The sequence below is a fragment of the Cuculus canorus genome, chromosome 1 (assembly GCF_017976375.1).
Source record: "Cuculus canorus isolate bCucCan1 chromosome 1, bCucCan1.pri, whole genome shotgun sequence".
NCBI lineage: Eukaryota > Metazoa > Chordata > Aves > Cuculiformes > Cuculidae > Cuculus > Cuculus canorus.
In genome coordinates this window covers 154,307,589-154,331,312 of record NC_071401.1, presented here as the reverse complement: position 1 = coordinate 154,331,312, position 23,724 = coordinate 154,307,589, and the positions used below count along the sequence as shown (strand labels likewise).

At 50.7% G+C, this 23,724-nt stretch overlaps 1 protein-coding gene across 3 annotated transcripts; it reads left to right on the top strand.

Annotated features, from left to right (window-relative positions):
* Positions 1 to 439: 439 nt before the first annotated feature.
* Positions 440 to 22,633, top strand: PDGFB (platelet derived growth factor subunit B). Of its 3 annotated transcripts, XM_054055633.1 has the most exons (8): positions 440 to 558; positions 5,600 to 6,454; positions 12,955 to 13,051; positions 16,049 to 16,132; positions 16,623 to 16,828; positions 18,552 to 18,705; positions 19,112 to 19,281; positions 20,457 to 22,633. In XM_054055633.1, exons 2-7 carry the CDS (start codon positions 6,365 to 6,367, stop codon positions 19,246 to 19,248), a joined length of 768 nt encoding a protein of 255 aa, XP_053911608.1. In that variant the 5' UTR covers positions 440 to 558; positions 5,600 to 6,364; the 3' UTR covers positions 19,249 to 19,281; positions 20,457 to 22,633. The 3 variants fall into 3 exon arrangements, with proteins under 3 accessions (XP_053911608.1, XP_053911601.1, XP_009566725.1); XM_054055626.1 differs by lacking the exon at positions 440 to 558 and having other exon boundaries at positions 5,511 to 6,454; positions 19,112 to 19,277; XM_009568430.2 differs by lacking the exon at positions 440 to 558 and having other exon boundaries at positions 5,511 to 6,454.
* The last annotated feature ends 1,091 nt before the right edge of the window (positions 22,634 to 23,724 follow it).

Below are 23,724 nucleotides of genomic sequence, written 5' to 3'. Positions count from 1 at the left end.
CCTCTCCCCCACCAGGAACTCAAGCCACAGCATGTGCAGGAAAACCAGGGTGCCCGTCTGTATTTATGCCGTTGTGAACGAGCTGCTGGCTATGCTGACACAAGGGTGCTGCAGGGTGTTGTGTTTAGCTGCATCAATAGGATTCCAGTTTCACACAGGGGCCCCTTGGGAGGTCAATGAGCTGAGGGTTGGGTTCTGCATCACCAAATCTGCCACCAACGGTGTCAACGCAAATGAACAGGCGTGGGCAGGAGGACCAGCTCTAGTGGGTAGCACACACAGGGCTTTCCACATCAGATGATGCCCTGACCCCCGGCAAGGAGTATTTAGAGCAGGTTTTGCTCTGCAATGTGAGCAGCGATAGCAGGTGTTGGGGGAGGGAGAGCGGCTTGCTTTTGGTTTTCGACCCTCATCTTCATTTCACATCATGAGTCATGTTACGTTCTGAGCTGAGTAACTGCTGGGGCTATTTTTACTCCAGCTCAGAAAGCTTCCTTCTTGCTGCTGCCACCGCCACCGCCGTTCGTTGCATACGCAGGGGCAAAGGATGGGGAGACGGTGAGTGGCAAAGGCTGAGGGCAGGGGAAGTGATGTTTGGGGTGGTGTCAGTGGAAAGGGGGACTGCTGCCCACCTAATCAATTTGGAAACAAAAATAGTATATGCCTTTTGAAAAACAACAGATGACCTGCGATGTGTGGTGTATTCACACACACAAATACGTATATATTTATTATACTGGGAGAGGGGAAAGGGGGAGGGAGAGAAATTCCTTTTGAGTGCTATTCACCAGTCTGGAAAAATAAAGAAGGAAAGCAGAACATTTTTTCCTCTCATCAAAACAGGAAAGAGAGCGGGAATGGGGTGGGGAGGGGATCCATAGACATAATGGATGATTGCCAGAGTAAGGAAATTGTTCCCTTCTACCCTAAACTTGAGAGCTGGGGAGGAAGAAGTATGTGGCACTGTAAGCAGGGAAGGCTGCATGCCCTCCTCCCTACCTGGTGCAGAAACATGTATGCACATGGGAAATTGCTGGGAAATCAGTGCCCACAGCTCTGCCTTCTCTCTCTGAATCCTGCTTGAGCTGCACATCCACAGAGATGTGAAATACCTTTGCCTTCCCTCACCCCATGTGATCCCCCTCTAGTGTTGTCAGAGGTTGTGCTCTGCCCTCTGCATGCACCTGTGTACTTGCCCCCCTTCCCCATCCTCTCCTCTCCGCCAGGTTTCTGCCAGGAATGGTTAAGATGAAGGAGGTGGTGAAGGACCAAGGGAATCCCCCGGCTAGGGAGAGAGAGTCAGAAGGGGGTTCCTGGAGGAAGCCTGGCAGGTCTCATCGAACGACTGCTCGCCAGGTGACACCTTCCCTTTTCCCTGGACCCCGTTGCTCTGTGAGGGTTTTACTCACACTTGGAAAGCATTTTTCCTGCCAGCATCAGGGACGAGATGGCGAATTATGCAAGCCCTGGGCACTCCAAGGCTCTACCTTTCTCCAGCACCAAACGTAAACACCAGACTCCCTGCTTGTCCCTGTCTTCTTCCTTTGGCCTCTCTTCTCCTTTCCTCATTTCTTCCTCCATTAGACCAAACTCAGTCATTAGGAAGTTGGGGCAGCTCCCATGGCAGTAGCCTCTGGGGCAAATGGTTGCAGCAGTGGCATAAGCTATATATGATTACTCCGTTGTGATTGTTTGGGTCAGGACAAACCTCATAGAACCAGGCAATGTGGTATAAAGCTGATGCACCCACAGAATGAGCTTCCTGGCTTATACTAGGCATAAAACTTACTCTAGGTGCTTCAATTCAGTGCCACGGCTGCTTCACTCCATTGATGGCTGTGGCAGCCCCATGAAGTAGGCGTAGGTATTGCTCATCGTTCTCCTGAACTTCAAGACCGGAGCAGGGCAACACCTAAGTTAGATACCTTGAGTGGGCGGGCTGACTACACGTTGGCTGTCAACACCTCCTAATTTCTTTCCATTGATTGTTTTTCAAAATAGGACTCATCATGGAGATGCTGAGACATTTCAGCTGTTTAGATTGAGTCTTGCTTTCCATTGTAAGCTCTGTTTTTCTTCCTGTTGTTTCACAATTCTCTCCCCCCTCTAAAAAAAGTAAAAACCCAGAAGATATCACCCCTCATATCATGCCTCTGTGGATAGTGGCTAGTAGATAATTTTTTCCACCAACATGAGATGAGGGGAGAGCAGTCTTGCAACAAAGAATTGCCTATTGTCCTTGGACACATGTTGCCTTCCTCCCTAGTGATAAGAAAATAACCAAGATGAGTTCAGCTCTTCGCAGGTGAGAAAGCTGTAGTGGTGGTGAAAGTGTTTTAATAGAAAACGCTGCTACAAGACTCATAAAATCTCTGGTTTTGTTGCGGTTTGTCTGCAGGGCCATTGCCAGCTAGCATGCTTGTGATTGGACCTTGTCAGGTCACGATGCTCTAATGGGACATCTTTATGGTCCAGCCGCTTCATGTAGCCTCAAAATATCTTCCCACCACATGCAATAGTGGTTTCAAACTCTTGTCCTGTGACATCTGGGACATTGATAGCCCCACAGGCCTCCACGCCCACCCCACAGGTCAGCTGAGGGGAAGATAGAGTCGTCCCCACTAAATTTAGGAGTTCATGGAATAAATGACAAGCTAATTTCACTAAAGAAAGAGAATCAACAAGCACCAGCCCTGCTCAAGGTACAGCAGTTTTAAGTGCACACGCCTCTATCGCACTTAGTGCCAATGGGACTGGTCTGGCCTTTACTGACCCTAAAGACCTCACTAGAGAAAATTCTGTCCCTGTCTTAAAAGCAGAAAGAGCAAGGAAAAGCAACCGAAGCCCGGGTGGCTTTCATATTATTTTATTCTATTTCCAGGCAGGGTCATAGGTAGATGATTAGTCAAATTCCAAACATCCTCTTCCTTGTCGTCTGGAGGTTCAACGGGGATTAGCTTTTTGTTTCTGATGTCGAGCTTCTAAAAACTGCCCGGCATCATCCACATGAAAATAAATAACTCTATTTCTATCCCAGCTTACATGTAATTTAGCCGGATATTTAAAAAATAAAAAAAGAAAAGGCACCACATGTAGCCCCCCCAAAAGCAGGCCCTGCAGCAGCTCTTGTTGCTACCAAGCAAGAAATTTCTAGCAGTCCCTGCTAGCTTACTGCTGAGTCCTTCTCCTCTCTGGCAGTGATATCTCTCCCTGCTGTGGAGTTTCATGAGCCCTCCCACATGCAGGCTGTTCTGCCCTGGCCAGGCAGCTGCTGCGGTGTGGAGGACCCCCTACACAGCTTGAATGAGGTGGAGTGGAGGTGGTGGGGCCAGGCCATGGTATTCAAGGGCTGAGATCCTCAAAGGGTACCTGAGCCTCCATCTGCCTCTTATGAACTTTAAACACATAATAGGATCATGGACATTCGGGACTTAGCTGCCCTTAGCTACCTCTACACAGGTGGAAGGACGTCCAGAAGTTGGTTTGACCATCCTAAATCCCTGGCTTTCCCTTGCTGAGCAGCAAGGAACCCAAGGCTATGGCATTCCTCTAGAGCCATCTGGAGCGAGGTGAGATGGACTCAGACCCTTTTAAAACCTCTTTCTCGGAGCATCCTGCAGATTTCAGAAGGAGTTTCTGAGGCCAAGTATACATTAGGGCGGTAGCTCCAGCCTGCTGCAGGATTGGAGCTGAATTGTCATCATGTGAAATGGCTGGTACGCTGCTGCAGGCCAGGATGGAGAATGAGGAGAATTCTAAGAGCGTCCTGAGGAATTTGGGGTGGGACAGGGCTAGTATGGCTGGAGCATCTAAGGTAAAGTCTTGTTAAGGTATCTGGCGGTGGAAACAAGCAAAAGGTATGCATTGCATTTCCACTTCCTCACACTTGAGATCCAAAATTGGGACACAGCTACTTCAGACTCTGTTTGGGGGACTCCCAGGACACTCTTTATCTCTGCGCTTATGTAACTCAGATGGCCCAGGCTTGGGAGCTTGCATGACTCTGATAAGCTTCCCAACCACAGGGAAATTTGCCCCCCTCTTCTTCTGGGTCAGTATGAAGTGTCAGCCGTCCTTTGTGACCAAATCCCATCTTGACATGCTGCTCTACCGCAAGACCTTTCATTTTGTGTTTCAGTTACCAGTCTCTGTGAAGGGAGGAGCTATTTTAAGAAAGCCACAGAGGATCCCCAGTCCTCCCTGTGCTTCTGACCAACACCCACATCTGTGAGACCAAAGTCAGGTTCAGGGATGTAGCCTGCCAAACTGGGAGGTGTTGTCAGATGCCTGCTACAGAAGAGCATTTGGTGGGCTGCCTGCTACTTGGTTCTGATAGCTGCTCCTACCTGGAGGCTTTGGACAGTGTGTACAAGAGTGCTACTGCGAGACCATGTGTTTAGAGCAGGTTGGCTGCTTGAGAATCGCAGGCACCTAGAGAGTCTAAGGGAGCGTGTGTGATGCTGTGAGAAGAGGCCACTGGCATGCTGGTGGGTGTATGCATGTGAGAAAGGAAGAGAGAGGGGGAGAGTGAAGGAGAACACATGGGTGCCCAGGGATGTGTGAATGAGGCAAAATTTGCACATAGCCGTGCATGCAAGCGGCTCAAAAGGAAGTGTGTGCGTAGCATAGAAAAAGCAGAGAAGATGCTTGGGATTCAGAGTGAACGCCTGCTGAGTGCCTGTGGTGCATGACAGTGCAGGAATGTATCGGTGGATACGAGCCTGCACAAAGATGGTGCAGAAACCCTTCCTGGTCGTCCCTGGAGTGTGCTTTGTGAGTGTGCAACTCCACACCAGGAGATCACTCGTACGTACATGAGAGGGCATGCGTACAGGTGTTTTTTCAATAGGACATGACTCCTTCTTGAACTCACCTGTTAGCAGCCTTCCCCTCCCCATCCTCCCTGCCCCCTAGAAATTATCTGCTTGCCTAATTTCCCTTCAGATGTTTATTACATCGTGGAGATAATCATGCAGCAAAATACCTCCTGGTGCCATGAGCAACACCAGATTGTCTTGTAGCAATGTTTAAATTTCTCTCTGTTTTTTTTTTTTTTTTTTTCCTGCACACAAAGAGATGTAAGATATTAAAGCTGTTTCTCTCCCCGGAGCTAGCGGTGCAGCAGGACAGGGAAGAAGGCAAGTGGAGCTTAGAGAAATGGGCTCCAGACTGAAACACCAAGAACCCGGGGGCCAAAAAAACAACAAACTACCGTGCTGAGAACTCCTTTCTTCTTATCTCTTGCTGAGGAGGAAGGAATTTCTGTCCCCATTCCTCACGCGATATAAAAACCACATTATACGGGTTATTACAGCATTAGTCATTTTTAATTTATTTATCATTTAAATTAACACACTTTTTATTTTGTCAGCAATGGACTGCTACTCCCTCACTAGATTTTTGCCTTGATATCCAGCCAAGAGGAGGATGGCAAATTATGCTCCACCCATCTCCTCTCCTTTATAAAAGGAGCAGCCCAGAGTGCCAGTTTAGTCTCTCTTGCAGCTCGCAGACTAAAATAAAGACCCACCGGCTCGCTCGCCTCCTCTTCAATTTTACCTTTTCTGCTTTTTTTTTTCTTTCTTTCTTGTTGCAACAGAGCGCGGGAGGCAGCAGCGGCTCCACTCTGAGGCTTGTCAAGGCTCAGCGCACGCACACACACACGCAAATCCTCAGCAAAAACGTTTGCTCTCACCTGTCTCCAAACCCAAAGCAAACCTCACGTCCAAGTGAACCGCCAACAAGAAGGGACCCAAGCAGAATCTCACGTAAGGGAAGAAATTCAATGTCCACTAAAAACTTTTTGCTAAAAAGCAAGCGGGTGTAAGGAAGAAAAGGAGCATTTTAAGAAAATGACACCTTGAGGAAGAAGATTTTGCTTTTGGATTTTGTACCAAACTTTGGAAAAGTTGAAGGTTGGTTTTTTTCAATGATTATTTTGTGCATATTTTTCTAAGAACACTGAGTCACTGTTACCTGTCTGTAAAGCCCTTTATATATATATATACACACATATTTTGAAAAGGAATAAAATCAAGAGGAAAACTAGCATGTGGATCACCTAGCAGAAGGCAACGCTGAAGCATCCCTTGTGGCGAGGGGGAATCGGGCTCCGGATGCGTCTAATTCCCACAGACTACATTTTTCTTCCACCGGGCTTATGAGATAGCACAGAAGGAGCCATCGAGCATCACTTCAGTCTCCCCTCACCACCATCACCTCCTCTTCCAAGGTCTCCTGCAACTCTCCCACCAGCATCCCGACTCGGAGGGGCGATGGGAACGCGCGGAGCCCTCGATGCCTGAAGGCGGGCGGCTTCGGGGCTCTGTGCGGGAAGCGCTTCCCTCCCCGGGGCTCGCCGTCCATGTGCCCGCAGCCTGCGGGGCCTGAAGTCGGGATGAATTTCGGCGTGGTCTTGGCGTTCATCCTCTCCCTGCCCCTGGCCCGCCTGGAGGTGAGTTTCCCTTGCCGGCAGCGGGCGGTGCTGCCGAGCTGCGAGCCCCGGCGGCAGGGATGGAGGCGGCGGGGGGGCAGGGATGCAGGCGGCGGCGCCTCCCGCCCCGCAGGTGCCTCGAGGTGGTCGGGATGGGGCTGGACAGAATGGGGCGAGGACCCCGGAGAGGGGCTGACGACTGGGGCTGGTTTCCCGACTCACGGTGGCTGCTTTGTGTCTTCCCCCCATCCCTCAGGATGGGTCCCACCAGGGATGATCCTCGTGGAAATAAACCCACCCCAGTGTATGTCCCAGGGCGGAGTCACCACCCAGCTGGTGGGGAAGGGGAGTCCTGACTGATGCTGTAGCGGTTGCTGGTGGACGCGGGAGTGGGGACAGGCTGATGGTGAAGAGGAGACCGGGGCGCAGCAGGAGCTGGGGTGCTCCTGGAGAGCCCCCAGGAAGCCTGCAGCCTCCTCCTGCCCAGGGCTGTCACCCAGGGAAAGGCAAAGATTGAGGTCTGCTTGCCATCTCTGGAGGAACGCGTGACGTGACACCCAACCTGTGCCAAAGGGCTGATGGAGTAAGAGCAAGGGGGCTTTGATAGGGGTAAGGAAGGGGACAGCATGGCTGAAGACATCAGCACCAGGGTGGCACGATCATTCTGCAGGGCGTGTGTCTAGCTGAGGCCATGGGAAGAGGCTGGAGATGAGTGTCTCTGCTCTACTTGCACGGTCACGCAAGCATCTTGTCCTGCAGCCTCTGCTCAGCAGGGAGCCAGGGACAGGGTGGGGGCCAGGTGGTAGATTTGGCTGATGAATATACAGCCCAATCCTCTTCAGATTCCCTGTGTGGAAATCAAAGCCTCACCCTGAGCTGTGGGTGAGGAAGAGGAGTCCCAGAACCCCAAATCCTTTGACCTCTGCTGCCGCGTTTCATCATCTGATTGCATGCAGATTGAGCAGATCAGGAACCCCCTAACATTTACACACGGTGCTCAGTTTCCACTTCGGCTCTACCTAAGGTGGCAAAATTGTGGGTTGGATCTGCAGCTTAGGGCTTGTCATGGGCAAGAAATATTCTTCTACCAAAACTTTCCTTCTTTTGCATCATTTCTTTCTCTTCCTTCCTCATTTTTGGGCAGCCTGTCTTGTGGGCAGTGGAGAAGGGGTTGGCTGCAAAACATCGCATAACCTCCTTATGGGCCCATTTTGCCCTTGCCCAAGCCGCAAAGGGAAGCAGTTAGAGCTGCGAGCTGCCCAGTGGTTATGTTTGTTTTGGGCAGAGGATGGTATTTCCTCTGTGGGTGGCTCAGATCTCTTTCTCCCATGCAACATGAAACGTCAGCTATGGTTGGTGCTGGGGAAGGGTGAAAATGGAAGTATCTGATCCCACGGGGAGTTATTCTGCTCTGTAATCACATTAAAAGACTGCACAGCTCTATGACAGCCTAGCAGAGTTAGAATTTGGGAATTCTGGCTCTAGGTTCCTTGGGAGGAAGGTTTCTGCTTGAGTAGGTGCTTCTGCCTGCAGTCAGTCCCCACATCTACTTTGAGGGCAGTGTGTTTTTTCTGCACGAGGCACATACAACACGACTCCTACCAGGCTGCTGAACCACAGGCATCCTTTGAACGGGGCTTGCACCTTCTCCCCAGCCCTACTGGAGAAGGTGCAAGGGGAAGAGTAGCTCCCCCTGATCAGCAGAGGCCTGAGTCAAGAGATGGAGCCTCCCGAGTCATTCTGCCTCTTCAATCACACCCATCTGGAGCTGGAGGGCTGTGGAGCTCTTCCAGCAAGAGGGAGCAGAGCCTCAGAGGGAAGGTATTTGCTGGTTGGGAAGTGAATATGCTAAATGTATTTGTATTTGCCCCGCAGGCTGTTAATAGTTGCCTTGCAACATTTACAGAGATGGGCTGAGCCTGGTGTGGTTGTGCTGGGGTGAAGCCCCACTGGCAGGGCTTTTTGGAATTCCCGAGGAATGGGGTGCGGCTGGGTGCTTTCTTATAACCTCAGCCCAATTCCCCATCATATCTTCCTGGTGCAAAGCACTAGGGCTCTTCCTGAGTCTTCCTAGCATGAGGCTGTGACAAGGACAAAGCAGTGGAAGCCAGAATGGATGGTGTGTCTGGGGTGAGTTCATGGAAGGAGCCAGGCAAGTCGTCCCTGCCTCCTTCTCACCATCAGCTGATGCGCAGCAGCAGGAGAGAATGATGGTAGCTCCTTCACTGTTTCCAGTGCTGCTAGTACCCTATAGGTGCTGGGTGTGGAAATGCCTGCAATTCACAGGGGAGGAGTGGTGGGAGCATGGAGGAGCACGGTGGAGCAGCGGAGAGTCTCCCTTGAAATGGGAAAAGGATGGGTAGGTCTGGCTGTATTTTAGAAACATGAGCTAGCTTAAACATTAAGTTTGATTCTTTTGAGTGGGGAAAACATAAGCTGCTGTCCCACAGGGAAGGGGCTCGTGTGAGGAAGGTTGTGCCTGCTGCGTGGAGAGGCACGCGTGATCCTCTGGCAGGCAGATATTGGGATCCTCCTGTAGCCAGGAGCGGTGCTGGAAGGGTGGAAGCCCTCTGCCAGGGGACCAAGAGCCTCTGGGGTTCAGCGGGCTGGTGGCAGGTGCTGTCGGTCTTGCTCTCTGCCAAGGAATGCAGTGGATTCTCCCCTCAGGGTCATCACATCAGCTTCAGAGGGAATTAAAAAATGCTGTTTGTTTGGGGGGTTGTGCCTGGCTGATCATTCAAGACCCTGCTGCCAAGATCCATTGCTGCCTTCAGTGCGGAGGTTCTTGGGAAAGTCCTCCTTTCCTGGGCAGGGGGCAGATAACTGGGTGCTTCCTTGCCCTGGGCTGGTGGTGCTGCTACTGTTCTGTGCTTTTCCGTGTGCAGGCACACGTGGGTATGTAGACACACCATCCAAAAAAAGAGGACTGGAAGCGTCCTCACCTTGGGAGTGTCCTTGGCTGGTTTCTTTGAGCCCTGAGGGTCTGCCTTCACTGCTGGTTGCACAATTCTTGCTCCCTCCTCCTCTGTATGTGCTGTGCTACCAAGAAAGACACACCTTGGGGCAAGGCTCTGAAACCCTTTGCCTGTGTATAGCCAGAGGGAGGACAGGGGCACAGCCCTGCATATTCCCTGCACCACCTCAGCAGCAGCTGATCACAAGGGGACCATTTGGCATCCAAGGCTCTAAAAACATGCATTGTCAGAAAGCTGCAAAGGCAGTGGATAGTGGGGTTAGGAAGGAGGCTGATGTTGGGAGAACGTGTGTGTGGGGAATGGGGATGGGGAAATGTCCTGTTTGCAGGGCACTGCTGCATGTGCATGGGTTTGCACCAGCCAAATTGCACAGCTGACGTCTGGGAGGAGAGAGACAAAGCTGACATGCTGAGAGGTCTCGGCGTCACAGCCACAGTGCTGAGTGGCTGCTGGGCAGGCAGGATTCCTGCCCAGGTGCTCTCCTGCCTTGTGTAAGGTGTGGCATGGCTCTTGGCCTCCAAGTGTCAGCAGCCAGGAGAAGGGGAGGGAATATCCCTGCCAGGAGACTGGCAGAGTGGGAGGTGGCCCTGCAGTGCAGGGTAGAAACAGGCACCAGGGGCAGGCAGAAGGGGGGGGGGGGGGGGGGGGGGGCGCGAAGAACAAACTTACTTTCTTCTAGGAATTCAAGGCCTTGCAGGAATAGCCTTGGGGCACTTGACAGCCAGCCAGGAGTCCATTGAGACAAAAGTCTTCTTTGATCCGCCGCGGTTAAAGAAGCATATTGTTAACCTGTGTTATACAAATAACTCCAAAGGAGCTGTGAAGCAAGAAAAGCACCAGCTGCTTGGACTGGTCTGTTGGGCATCCCAACCTAGCAGCACTCCTCTACCTTCTGACCCCATGCGATGAGGTGGAGGTGGCTGGTAGACCTCTGCTTCCCTGTGTCCCAACCCCACCAAGTGCCCTGAGCACTGGTGTGTGAGATCCCCCAATCTCAGAGCTTTGCAGGCATAGGGCTGGGCTGGGATGGAACGGGATGGGGGGACAGAGGCATGGCTGTTACCAGTCACAGACCTCAAAAAGAGCAAGGCCAAGCCATGCAGCTCAGGTCTGTGTAGCTGCTCTTATGCCAGCCTTGGACACGGTTCTGCAGCACTAGAGGAAAGTAAGGAGCTTCATAGACTTGTATTTTTCAGAGCTGCCTCACAAACCCCCAGGAGGAGGACAAGATTATGACCCATGTGGGCTGGTGATACACCATAGCCACGCTGATAGTATCTGCAACAAGAAAAAGTTGGCATCTAAAATTGCCACTGTAAATAGGGAGTGGAGTTTATTCCTACAGGCAGTCCTCAGCAATCTGGCTCCTTGGGGACTGCATTTGCAGTCCCTGATTCGTATCTCTTCCCCCTGCTCAGTTAGCAAGGTGACACCTTCCAGCTCTCTTCCAAAGTCACCCAGTCTCGTAACACCTGCCCACACTCTCCCTCAGCGAGTGCCAGAGTTTAAAATAAAGTTCCATTTCCTACATGTATTAAGTGTCAGGAAGGATCAGGGGTATCTGCACACAGCAGCTTTCATACACAAATGCATTTGGTTGACAGGTGCAAATGTTAAAAAGCCTGCAATTTCACTACCCAGCACTGGGCTCTGGCTGCAAGTACTGGGAATTGCAAATGATTCCTTTTCCAGTAAATGCTGTGTGGCACAACGCAGGAAAGTGCTGCAGAGCCTCTCCGGCACTGGGCTGTTGGTCCCACTTTTCCTCACACAGCAGGAGTTGTCAGAAGGCATCTTCATTTCGCAGCTATTCAGTGATCCCTGAATTATACAAGTCTCTCTCTTGCTGTGCATTCATCACTGATGCTGCTTCCCTCTCCCTCAGAGACTGAGGAAGTAATGCCTGGGGATGTAAAATCTGCTTTTCACTGCAGGCGGACAGCCAGATCTGTGGTGAGATGTGACAGTGACAGGGATGGAGCAGGGCAGAGAGGCTCGATCTGACTTGAGCTCTCTGGTGCATCTGGATGAGGAGCTTTAAGACGCTGGTGTTATCTGCTCTGCAGCTATCCCAGGAGGTTTCTGTCCTGTGACTTGGGCTGCAGCTGCCTTCAAGCCACCATGTCCTAGTTTAAGTGATAGTATTAGAGGGTGGGCTAGCAGGGCTGAGGAGGGAGTGCTCCTATTACCCTCTTAATAGAGGCAAAGGGCAAGTGGCCAAGGGACGGGCACGTGTGGGAGGGGGCCAGGCTCAAGCAGACATGCACAAGTGACTGCAGGTTTGGGCTAAAGCCCTCAAGGTTTAAAAACCAATGCTTAACCACTTGACTGGTGGTTTTCCTTGACGCCGAGTGGAAAGGAAATGTTCTGCACTGAAGGCAGGCAGTGAGGGAATATCTGTACACTGGAAGGACCACACACATGCCACTAACTGCCTGTAAAAACCCACACGAAATCCTTGCATTTCACAAGCACACGAGCCAAGTTCTCCTCTCAGTTACAGGGGCATGTGCAGGGCTGTGGCTCAGGCGGCATCCAGCACCCAGCTGAAAGAGCAGCTTTTCCACATGAGTAGCCTTGAATGAAGAGAGCTAGGAGCTAAGCAAACACTTCGGCCAGTACTTTCCTCCATCTCTTTTTCTAGTCTTTCGGAAGTATGTTTTAAACAGTGCTTGCTTTCCCACACCGGTCCTTTGTAGTCTTGTTAAGTGCTGTCACTGGGGCTCATTGAAGCCTGGTGCCAGAGGAAAATTCCCAGGAGATTGATGGTGTTACACCTGCCAGCACAAACTCTGAATCTGGCCCATCATCTGATGTCTGTAAACCTGCCTACTTAAGGTTTTTTGGCACTGGCATGCAATGACATCCAAACTCCCATGTGTTTCTTCATCCAAATCGGCTCCTCAGCCCACCTTTCACGTCCTCGCTGCAGCATTTGTGGTTTCACCACAGGCTCGCACTTAGAGCAGGCTCAGCTGTGAAGGTCAATCTTCATTTCCAACCCCCATCTTTTTTTCTCTTTAAAAAAGAGTATGCAAATGCTGTATATTATTGGGCCACTGTGGTTTGAAAACACACGCGCACGCACACGCACTTACACACGATATCTGACAAAGCTCGTGAGGGAGTTTCATAATGGAGGGAAATATTGGGAAGGTTTTATCTGATAGCATAAGGGAAGTCTGTTAAAACGCCTTTACTGCAAGCAGCAGGAATAAGAGGCCACCTGGAGAAGTCATACAGCACCGGAGAAGGAAGCCTTGTTGGCTGCTTGCATAGAGTTCAGGGCTCTTCTGTGCGGTCCGGGCATTTTTTGGTTTTTCCAGTCTCCCAGGCGCTTTGTGAGAGGCGGCAAGAAGGGCTCTCTTGCTTTTGCTCAGGTTCCAGGCTCATGCCTTCACGAGGCCATGTTTTGCATTTTGCTGGTTCTGTCGTGCCTTTCCTGTGCTCCTTCGATTCCAACCACTCCTGCTCCATGAAGCAGTATTTGCAGATCACCTCTTTAACGCTTGTTTCTCTCTTCCTTTCCTTTTCGTCATCTGGCAGGGGGACCCCATACCCGAAGACATCTATGAGATTTTGGGTGGCAGCTCAGTGCGCTCCATCAGCGACCTTCAGCGTGCCCTGCGGATAGACTCCGTAGGTAAATCTCCTCTTCACCAAACACTCCTCTATTTTTTCTTAGCTCTTTGTCGGGGAGGGAGGGGTCGTTCTGTTTTCAAGCAGGTACACTATCAACTGACCTCACTATAAACCGTTCAGGAGCCAAGACCTGGCTGTTTACACACCTAGCCCCCCTGAGATCTGTGGGAGTTAGGCAACTATATGACTTTTTAGATCTCTTAACTGCCTGCTCTATCGAGGGACACTGGCTTCCAAAAGTGATAGGAGATGGGCAAGGTGAGTGCAACGAACTGAGGGCAGCACTTTTCACCCTGGGAAGTGCACCCTGAGTTTGAACTGGCCAAAGATCAGTTTAGAAGGAAGAGAAATGGGAGGTGGAAATTGCGTGATAGAGATGGAAAGGGCTGAGTGTGTCCTCAGCTTTAGCATCCACAAAAGGCACTGGGCTCCCGGAGGCTCTTAAGACAGGAGCAGCAGAGCACGTGTCTGTGGGTGAGATACAGGACAGGGGCTAAGTCAGGGTAGCATTGCTTCACCTCCTGCCTGTAGATAAGAGCTCCGGGGGCTGTAGTGCCTTGGGGTCACTTGGCCAGGATTGAGCACAGCGAGCGGCAAGAGCAGTGAAGTGTGGAGGGGTCGGCACGTGTGGGAATTGGAGCACACGCCACGGCGGCTGGGCTGGCCCAGGAATTTATTTATAAACGGTCTCTTCAGAGCAAATTCCTTTCTATTCTAACCCTGCTCCCGCCCGTCGTCCCCTGGCCCCCCCAGCTCGCCTTCTCTCTCGTGTTTTGTCTGTTTGGAGCTTTGTAATCCTTGCCGAGACACTATCTACGGGGGAACAGAATTTCCTGCTTTTGTTTCCTATGCCAGTCCAACCACTGGCGCAGTCTCAAAAGCATTCCCGCTGCCTTTCAAAATGGCCCTGGAGGGGCAGGGGGGGAGGAAAGCGAGGGGGAGGGCACCAGCTGCGTTCAACTATTGTTCGCCTTAGGGGCAACAAGGCTTACCACCACCACCACCATAGCCGCTCCCTGCCCTCACCAGTTCCCTCCTCCTTGTCCACTAACCACACAATAGGGCAACTTCCAAAATTAGCTGTGCTGGATTGTCCGAGGCTGGTCATGTCCCCCGCTTCTGGCCCCAACTCTCTTCAGTGCTGACCCGGGTGCAGAAGGACAACCCGGGGGAGAGAGAGACCCAGTTTTCAATAAGAGATTTGTTTTGACAGTTGTTGCTATTTCTCCCTCCACTAACTCAACCTCTGCACAAAATGCAGCCCCCACCCTCATTTGATAAAATGTCAGGCGATTCAGGATAGAGGGGTGGGGAAGGAATGGCTGAGAAGATGAGTGCAGTCTGTCATGTCCCAGTCTCTAAGGAACAGATACATCTCTATCACAGTTAATAACCACCCTCCTCTCAATTAGGAAATAAAATGGGCTTCTCTTGTTGGCTTGAAAAGCCCAGGGATACGGGAGAAGGCCGCAGAGCTTTGAGTCACTGGTTTCACTTCAGGTCCCAGACGGGAAAGTCTGGTGAGGGAAGCAGAAAGCGGTGCTGTGAAACCATCTCTTTGTTGCACCCTGTGGCTCTCATCTGCTCCTAGGTAGCGACTGAGGGACACCACCATTTGCATGCCCTTGTGAAGAATTAGTCTATGAGCAAATAAGTGTATTAGAAAAATAATTCCAAAGTAGCTGGAGCTATTCCTTGTGCTGTCCATGCACCACAGCTGCTGCACAGGGAGCTAGTATTAGGCAGCTCCAAGAGGCAGATGAGCTCCTAGTCTTAGACACTATTATAGACCAAACAATGGAGGTACGTAGAATGGAGGACACATCCTTTAGCTGTGGGTGCCCACAAAGCAGGCGTAACTGTCTGCACCAGTCATCCAAACACCCTCTGTAACTCTTGGAGAACTACTTGTCCTTCTAGAGCATGATCCACCAGATCTCATTTTGGGTGTCTGCCTCAGCGTGAGATGAATGCTATCCTAGAATTAATCACACCTCTCCAGGCACCCTAAAAGGTGTCTGTCCACCTCATATGCAGCTGTTGACTGCTCAGAGACACTGTCCAGGCCTTGCGAATGCAGCTTCTGTCCACCCATCCCAAATCCTTCAGAAATTGCTTCAGAGCTGAGCAGAGAGCAAAATCCCTGCTTCCCCTTATTAGAGGGCTGTACTAGTGCAGGACTGAGGAAGAGCGATGGGACATGATAGGTGTGGGAAGTCTGCTCCAGGACACATCTGATAAACAGAGATCTTCCACTGGCCCCAAATTCCATTTAAGAAAATTAGTCCCTTGATGCTGACGTCCATTCAGTTTCCTTCAGCTGCTAAAGCAGGTCAGACAAGGAAAGAGCTGTGGCTGGGTGGGAGCTATCTCTGAGCACGGCCATTGTCCAGAGCTCAGGAGGGGCTGCATGTTGGAGTGCTCCATGGGGATTATGGGCATTTCTCTATTCAGTACTTCCTATGGGAAAAAGCAGTGGGGTGGGAGGGAACTGCTCAGGGCTAGCCTGAATGCTATCTGCCTTCCTCTTCCATTGCTGACTGAACTACCTCCAGATCCTGCAGCTTACCTTGGAACAGGATAAGGGAAATGTAATTTTAACTCTAGTTTTCTGTTCTTCTGTCATAAAACTGACTCTAACCTAGACCAATTGTGGTGGGTTGGGAGAGAGAAAGCAAGCACCCCATCTCCCACCCATCATCCCCTTCACCTGCCCCCTCACATCCCAACTTTCCCAGTCCCAAACCATCCCAACAGGACACCTCAGTGTTATATACTGAACTTTCTGCTGGTCCCATTTGGTCTCTGATCCTCCTTGTGCACCCTGGTCTCAGCCAGTTAATCTGGATCCCCTCCGCTATTCTTCTCTGACATCAGAAAGCCCTGCCATAAACTTTGACCTGTGTCTCTGCACTTTGCCCAACAAGCAAAGCATGAGTGCCAGCTTTCTTCTCCTGCCTCTGCCTGGTGCTATTAGGTCATGTCTTTCCCTTTGCAGATGAGGATACCTCGAGCCTGGACCTGAATGCAACTCAGACTCGTGAAAACCGGGTGGTCTTGTCTCGTGAGCGACGAAGCCTCGGTGAGTTGGAAGTGTTGCGCCTTGGGATTGTTGGGGCACTCACTGTGCAGCTACGGGTGTGTGCAGATGCATGTCTGAGATACACATGGAGGGGTAGAGGTTACAGTGCGCATGGATGTGTAGACAAATGGGAAGAAGGGTCTGAGCCTCATCTGAGAGCTGGGTGTTAACGCTCCAGGAGGGCAGGAGAAGTCCAGAGTTCTGCAAGCTTCTCTGCTTTAAATCCCACTGGTGCAGATTTGCTCTGCAGACGGATCATCTCCTGCCTAGGACTGCTGCTGCTGCTGCAGTGAAAACCATCATTTTACTGGTGTCTCCTCTACAGGACATAGCTCTGACCAAGGAGGGAGCTGGAGGGGTGGGAGAAGGGACATGTGTGTGTTTGTGAGAGCCACGTAGGGCTTCTCTCTTCAAGTAGAGGTGACTGCAACGGGTTGGTAACAGCTGCAAAGCCCACTTCATCCTCAATTCTTCTCTTCACCCTCCATAGATGCCCTGGCAGAAGCAGAGCCAGCTGTTCTCGCAGAGTGCAAGACGCGGGCAGTGGTCTTTGAAATCTCCCGCAACATGGTGGACAGCACCAACGCCAACTTTGTGGTGTGGCCTCCCTGCGTGGAGGTGCAGCGCTGCTCCGGGTGTTGCAACAACCGCAATGTGCAGTGTCGCCCCACACAGATTCGTGTCCGGCATGTCCAGGTAAGGGAGACGCCTACTGCTGCTCCCTCCTCCCATAGCCCACCTCCATTCCTACCCCGCAAAAAGCAAAACCGCAGTACAAATTGACACAACTGACATAGCTGTCAGTTCCCTTGAACCCTCTCTGCAGTCACATCTCCTGCATTAACCAGGCAGCACTGCAGCCTCTGGCACAGATGACATCCCTGCCAGCTGCAGGGAGGGCTGATGCTGTCCTGCAGCTGGGGACTGTCACCATAGCCCCACTACAGGCCACCGTCCCCAGCTGCCGCTCCACACCATGGCTATTTCTGTGCCTTGAGGTGGCCTTATCTGCCCTTTTAGAGCACAACAAACAGGACATATTCATCGTGGGAACTGGTTTTGATGCAAAAAGAGAAGGGCTTGCAGTGTCAGTCTCCATCCCCTCACTGATGCTGCAGTTTGTTCCCAAGACACTCCCTGGAGCAGCTTCTCTTTCTCAGCCCCACAGTTACCTCCTGACCTACTCCAGCAGCAAGCAGACACCTGATGACTAACCCCTTGCTCTGATCTTGCCCTCCTCACAGCTACCAGCGATCTCCTCACAGCTTCCTCCCAGACAGCTTGTTTGAAAATAATATTCATCCTGTACTAACTCTCTGCCTGAGCCGTAAGAGACTCCCCCAGGCAGGCGGCAGAGGTTGGCTGGGAGAGGTTGTATTCACACAGGCCTTTTCATCAGGAAATTCCTTTCTCAGAAAAGCCAGGCTGAATGAGGGAAAAATGGGGGGGAGCAGGAGCTGTTTTTGTGGAAAAAACAAGTGAGAGGTCAAAAGCCAGCCTGAAAAAGTGACCTGGAAATGGTTTCTTTGAGGACAGAGGTCTCTCTATTGTTTGGCTGGAAGTGTTTGTCTAGTGAGCAGCGTGTGGTCTGAAGCGTGTGGAGTGGGCTTTCAAGGAAAGATAAACAGCCTGGCTGCTTCGGCACTGGCTGAGGGATGCTGCTGGGGGCAGTGGGTTTAGAGGAATTCAATCCCAGACGCACGGCAGAGCAAGTATTTATAGCTTGCGGAGCACTTCAGGGACTGCGGTCTTGTTAGATAAGCTGACTGGGGTCAGGCCTAGCCGCTCCTGGAGAGGAAGGACCCCCTAGAAAACTCCTGCCCTGTGGTGGGATGTGGAACAGGGAGTCTTCCCTCTGAGTCAGCACTGGAGGAGAGTCCGAGGGAATTTCCAGAGTACCGCCTTTCCCATGAAACACAGAGCTGAGGGCTTCAGCCCTGCAAGTTATTAAAGAGCTTGAGACAAATTCAGACAGGCCTCAGGAAAGCTGGTGAAGCTGCGTTTGCTTGCATCAAGCCTGAGTTTTTCTCCTTTTGTCCTTCCTGTAGGGTCCTGTGGGAATTAATTCTAGCTGCCTCCAGGTCTCCTCCATCACAGCTGTCAGAGACAGGCTAGTGTGTTCTGTACGTCCCACGTTTCTGTCTGCGACCAACCAGTCATCCTGCTTGAGCAGCGGCAATAGTTAGCAATGGGGGAAGCAACCAGTCGCATCCAAACTTGCCTGGTCTAGGTCTGCTCTGCTGGTGCGTGCAGAGTAAGCTCCCATGCACACCAGCCCTGGATTTGAACTGTGCTCTGTAAATTGCCTTCTGACCCTTTAGGAAGAAAGCCAGTACTGAAGTGTACTGACACTGATTATTTTTACAGAGTGGGAGCAAGGGTTGTATTCATCTTTTCCTTCCTTCCCTCTCCCAAATAGGTGAACAAGATCGAATTTGTCCAGAGGAAGCCAAAATTCAAAAAAGTCATTGTGCCTTTGGAGGACCATGTGCAGTGTCAGTGTGAAGCGGTGTCCCGTCAGCCTCCCAGGAACAGCCGGCCGGCACCACGGCCGGCACCACGTGAACAGAGACGTAAGGATCTTGGCATTAGTGGAGGGGAGGGAGGTATGAGAGGCTGGGGAGAGACGAAAGAGCCCTCCACTGGTTTGAGTCTGCTTAGCTCCAGTGCATTTCATGGACCTTCTTTGCTGGTTCTTACCAGCTGAAGGACCTTTCCCATGATGTCTGCCTGCCAGCAAGGGGCTGAAACAGAGGGGAGTGAGAGAGGGCAAGATAACAGATGAGAGGAAGGGCACCATGTGAAAAGGGAGAGGGCAGAGACTGTGGAGAACAGAGGACAAGGAACAGAAGAACCGGAGAAGGAGGCCTTATGGCCCTTGTGTTGCAGAGCTCTTTGTTGATAGTGTGCAGAGAAAGATATTTCAACATGACCTGGCTGCCCCTCACTGTATAGACACTCTCCCCTCTGTTTTGGCAGGCTTGTCGCCGTCGTTCACCACAGCTGCTGTCTCACAGAGGCAGCGAGTACGCCGGCTGCCGGTGCAGAAGAGGAAACATAAGAAGTACAAGCATGTCAACGATAAGAAAGTGCTGAAAGAAATCCTCGTAGCATAGAAGTGCTGGGGAGGGAGAGAGAGCACAAGGCAGGTAACAGCAATCTGCTTTTCCAGTTGGGAGATATACTCTCCCAGGACACAGTTCTGCCCAAGCACCTCAAATACTTCCCACAGCACCAGCTGCTTATTCAGTGTGGGGCCCCTGCAGGCCCTGGGTGTGATAAAACTGCGGTAGAAGGAGGGCGGAAGCACTACGCTGGGACCCAATGCATCCATCCTATTTATCCAAATCCTGCCCCCTCCTTTCTCTGCCTTCCTTACAGGCAGAGAGCGAGCCCGACCAACCTCTCTACACCTAAATCACCTAAGGCTCCATATAATTCATCTTTCTCTGGAGCAACTGTTCTCCTTTCTCTATTGATTCTCCATTGAAAGCAGGGTATTAATGTTGCTCTGAGGACTCCTTTTCCTTTTATTTCATTATCTGAGTCAACAGAAAGTCTGAAAAGAAAATCAGCAATATTTTTCGTTCATCTCTCTCTTAGCGGGAAGCCTGTCTGTATAACAGAGGTCATACCAGGGGAAAGGAGAACTGGAATCTCTGGCAAGAGATCTGGACTTTGTCATTCCAGGGTCTGATTCTTCTCTCCTTGACTTGTGTAGACAGGAGTAATTCCCTTGTCCTCAGAAGAATTTTATGTGTACAGGGGAAAGGAGAATAAGCCCTGATTCCCTGTAAGCGAAGGAAAGGTGCAGAAAAGAGCGAGCACCCAGGGAGAGCCGGATTTAAAGAGAGGCAGCACAGTCTAGCCGGGAAAGACCTGTCTCATGACCCAGCAGTTCCTGCTCTGCCGCAGACCCTTGAACAAGCCTGAGCTGCTCACTTCACTTTCACTTCCTGTCGCCCCAGGAGAGGGGGACAACGGGCTCCCACTCTGTGGCATTTCAGGAGCTGGGCATGAGGGGCTCCAGGCAGTATCTTGGAATTGGTATTCCCACGCTTAGTGCTACAAGAACTCTGATTATCCCAGGATCCCCCTGGCCAGCCCAAGGTTCCCAGGGTACAAATTATGCAAACCCATGTAAATCCGAGCTCTGGATCAAGCTGTCGAGGGGAAAAAATAGAGAAGGTCAAAAGCCCTCCTGGGCTTCTAATCTGGCACTTCAACAAAAACGTTTCCAGAGGAGAAAACGGGAGAGGAGGGGATTTGTAAGGGCAGAGGGTTACATTTTCTAATGCCGTGTCTGTTTTTGTTTCACTTCCAGGTTTATTTAATATATTTGCTGTATTGCCCCCATGGGGTCCTTGGAGTGATAACTTTTCCTCTTTGTCCGTCTGCCTCGACGTCTGATTCAGACGGCAATTGGTGCTTCCCTTTCCATCAGTGGACCTTCTCCCACCAAAGCCTCTCCCTTCTTGCATTTATTAGCATAATTTTCAAGTTTTACACACACACACAAAAGACAAACATGACATATATATATATGTATATGAGAGAAAAGAACAAAGTACAAATGAAACCGTGAAGCCCGACAGCCACAACATGCAATGAAGACAGGACAATGCCTTCCTTGCTCCAGAAGACAGGATGGAAAATGTGAAAAGGAAAGTGGGTCCAATTTCTTCCAAGAGGAGAAGAAAAACAAACGGACAGATTGCGAAAGGGGAGGATTCTCCCTTTGCCTCATGTTCCTGGTAAGGCTGGGGGGCCCAGCTAAGATCAACACTTGCACTGGACCTACATGTTGTAAACAGGCAAATCTCAGATTGCAAGCGGCGACCGATGATGGAAATGCACTAAGGACTTTTATCACCCTACCTGGACAGATATATATTTTTAACGTGCGTGTGTATGTTTTATTTTAAAAAAGAAAAACCAAAACCACTAAGATATACAACATCTCGGGGAACAGAACAAATCAAAACAAAGAAGCCAAATGCATTCCCCCCTCCCTTTCCCCTCCTGCTCCTGGTGCTGACTGGAAGGTGTTTGGATCATGGGGAAGGAGCAGACGGTGGCAGAATCGTCTCCACGTCCTGGGCCCCTGCCAAAGGGAGCCATCTTTGCACATGCTGGTGGAGAATTCAACGTTCCAGGCTTGGACTCAAATTATTTTTTAAATTTGCTTTGTATGTGTGCGCGTGTATATGTGTGTGTACATATATATATATATATACGTGTGCGTGCGTGCGTGTGTATGTGTATTTATACATACATATATAAATATATATATATATGTTCTTAAATGGATTGCATTCCCTGGTGGCAGGAAGCTCAGAGGCACGTGCATAGATTGGCTTCATTGGGTTGCATTGGGTTGGCAGAAAAGCACGCTGTTACCGCAACGTGCCTGCAAAGTCTGAGACAGGACAGGCAGAGACATCATCTGATCTCTCTCTTGCTGCCCTTTTCTCTCGCTCTCCACCAACCCTTCAGCACAACTTCCTTGCAGGAGGCAAAGTGGCACCACAACAGACCAACAACAGCCAAACTTAGAAGCATGACTTTATCTCAGTGAGCTGTCCTCGCCTGCTCTGTGGTTCTGAAAGCAGAATCATGTCATTCCCTCGAGGTTTTTAACCACTTCACAGCTGTCCTGCACATCACATCCCGCTCTCTCCCTGCCAATGTCCCTGCATCTCCCATCATTTTCCCTCTCAAATCACTTCTGGATTTTTGCCCGTTAGATGTTCTCAGCCAACCTAGCTTAGAAGCTGGTCCACTCCGTAGGCAGATCTGTGTAGTTATAGAGAAAGAAACAAGGATGGTCTTTGCAGTTGGCAGCAGCCGTCTGAGAATAAAATGAGCTCTTCTAAGTGGGGAAGACTTGCAGAACAACTGGATGGTCAGTTGTAGAGTCTCTCCTGGGCCAGTGCCTGCTCTGGAGCAGGGAGGAGCACTCTGCAGGCAGCGGCTATTTCTGCACACCTAATACTCAGTCACCATCAGCAGAAATGTAACAGATTATGGGAATTTCCAGTGTTACCTCATACTTCTGGTCTCAGATTGTGCCGTACTGGGCACTACAGAGTTACACATGAAGAAAGTGCCTGACCAGAGCTAGTGGGGCAGCTCTCCTTTTCCTCTCCTGCCTCTAGCCACTTCTGTCCTCACACACACCACAGTTGAGGGGTAAAGCCCCAGAGAGAGACAGGGGAAGGATGCAAAGCTGCAACGTGGGAGCTGTTACAAGTAGTGGATGGATCCAGCCCTCACCTCCTGCAAGTCCAAAGCACTTCTCATACTACTGCCTAGGCAGCATGTTTCTCCCTCCATCCCCAAGCCCTCAAGTCTTAATAAGATACTTTGTTTTCCTGTTCCAAAACCTGTTTCCTTTGGTTTGTAAAGATGGTGAGGTTTTATTTTATTTTAATTTTTTGAGGGGGGCTTTTTTTTTTTTAAATGTAAGATTAATTTATACTCAGTACTGTATTTAAAGTTGTAAAAAAAAAAATAAGAAAAAAAAAGAAACCAAACCTCTCAAACATTTTCTCTTTCTTTTTTGAGCTGAATGAAAAGCAGAAGGCAAAGCAGCTCACTGTGGGCAGAGCAGGATTCATAGGGCCTCCGGTTTTAATTTCAGAACATATTTCTGAAATTGTAGGCAGAAGCAACCAAAGCTGGGAAAGTTCTGGGAGTCCATGCGCAGCCGTACCCATGGCTGGCAGTGCTGCTTTCCTCCTTCTCGCCTGTTGCTCAGCACTCAGGCTGGTTTGGAATGACTCAAGTGCTGGGGATTTCGTCTTGAAGAGGTTCCCCTTCTCCTCAGTTTCTCTGTTTGGACACCCGGCCAGAATTTCCCTGCGCTTTCATCTGATCTCCGGATTCCTCTGCTTTGAAGGGCTTGGGACAGTCGGTAGTGTTTACACTCCCCAAAGCTGTACAAACAGTCAGCCCCTTCCCTCCTTAGTCACATCGTCTAGACAACGGCGCTCCTTTCCCGGGTCGGAAAGGCCATCGCATTTCCCTTTCCTCCCAGCAAGGGAGGTATCACACACGTCTGGCACTTGGGCATGAGGCTGTTGGGAGCAAAGGCAGTTGCTGCCCCGTGCCTCGATTTTGAGGTCCCCCTGGCACACACATAGCATTCCCCAGTCCATATCTCAGCTCTGAGGAGCATGGAGCCAAGCAGGGACTTGTGCCGTGATAGTGGATCTGGGGAGCTCAGTGTCAGAGTGTGCTCCAGGCTGTCCTCGAAACACAAGCCTGGCACTCCCGGGCATGTGACTTGCTCCACCATTATTAATTTTGGGATGAGGACACATTTTCCTTGATCCTCCAAAGTGAGCTGGAGTAGGCATGAGCTCTATCCAGCCCCAAGGATGGAAAGCGGGGGCTAAATAACAGCAAGGATAATCATCACGTCCCTGCCCTGATTTCCTTAAGATAATCTGATGAGAAGAAAGATTTTTGGCATGAGATTTCTTTGGGCTTGAGGGTCTGTCAGCAGGGAATCTGGGGAGCAAGTGTTGCAAAGAGGGGTATGAAGCATAAGGAGCATGGATGCACGGGCCTGGACGGGAAGTGGGAGG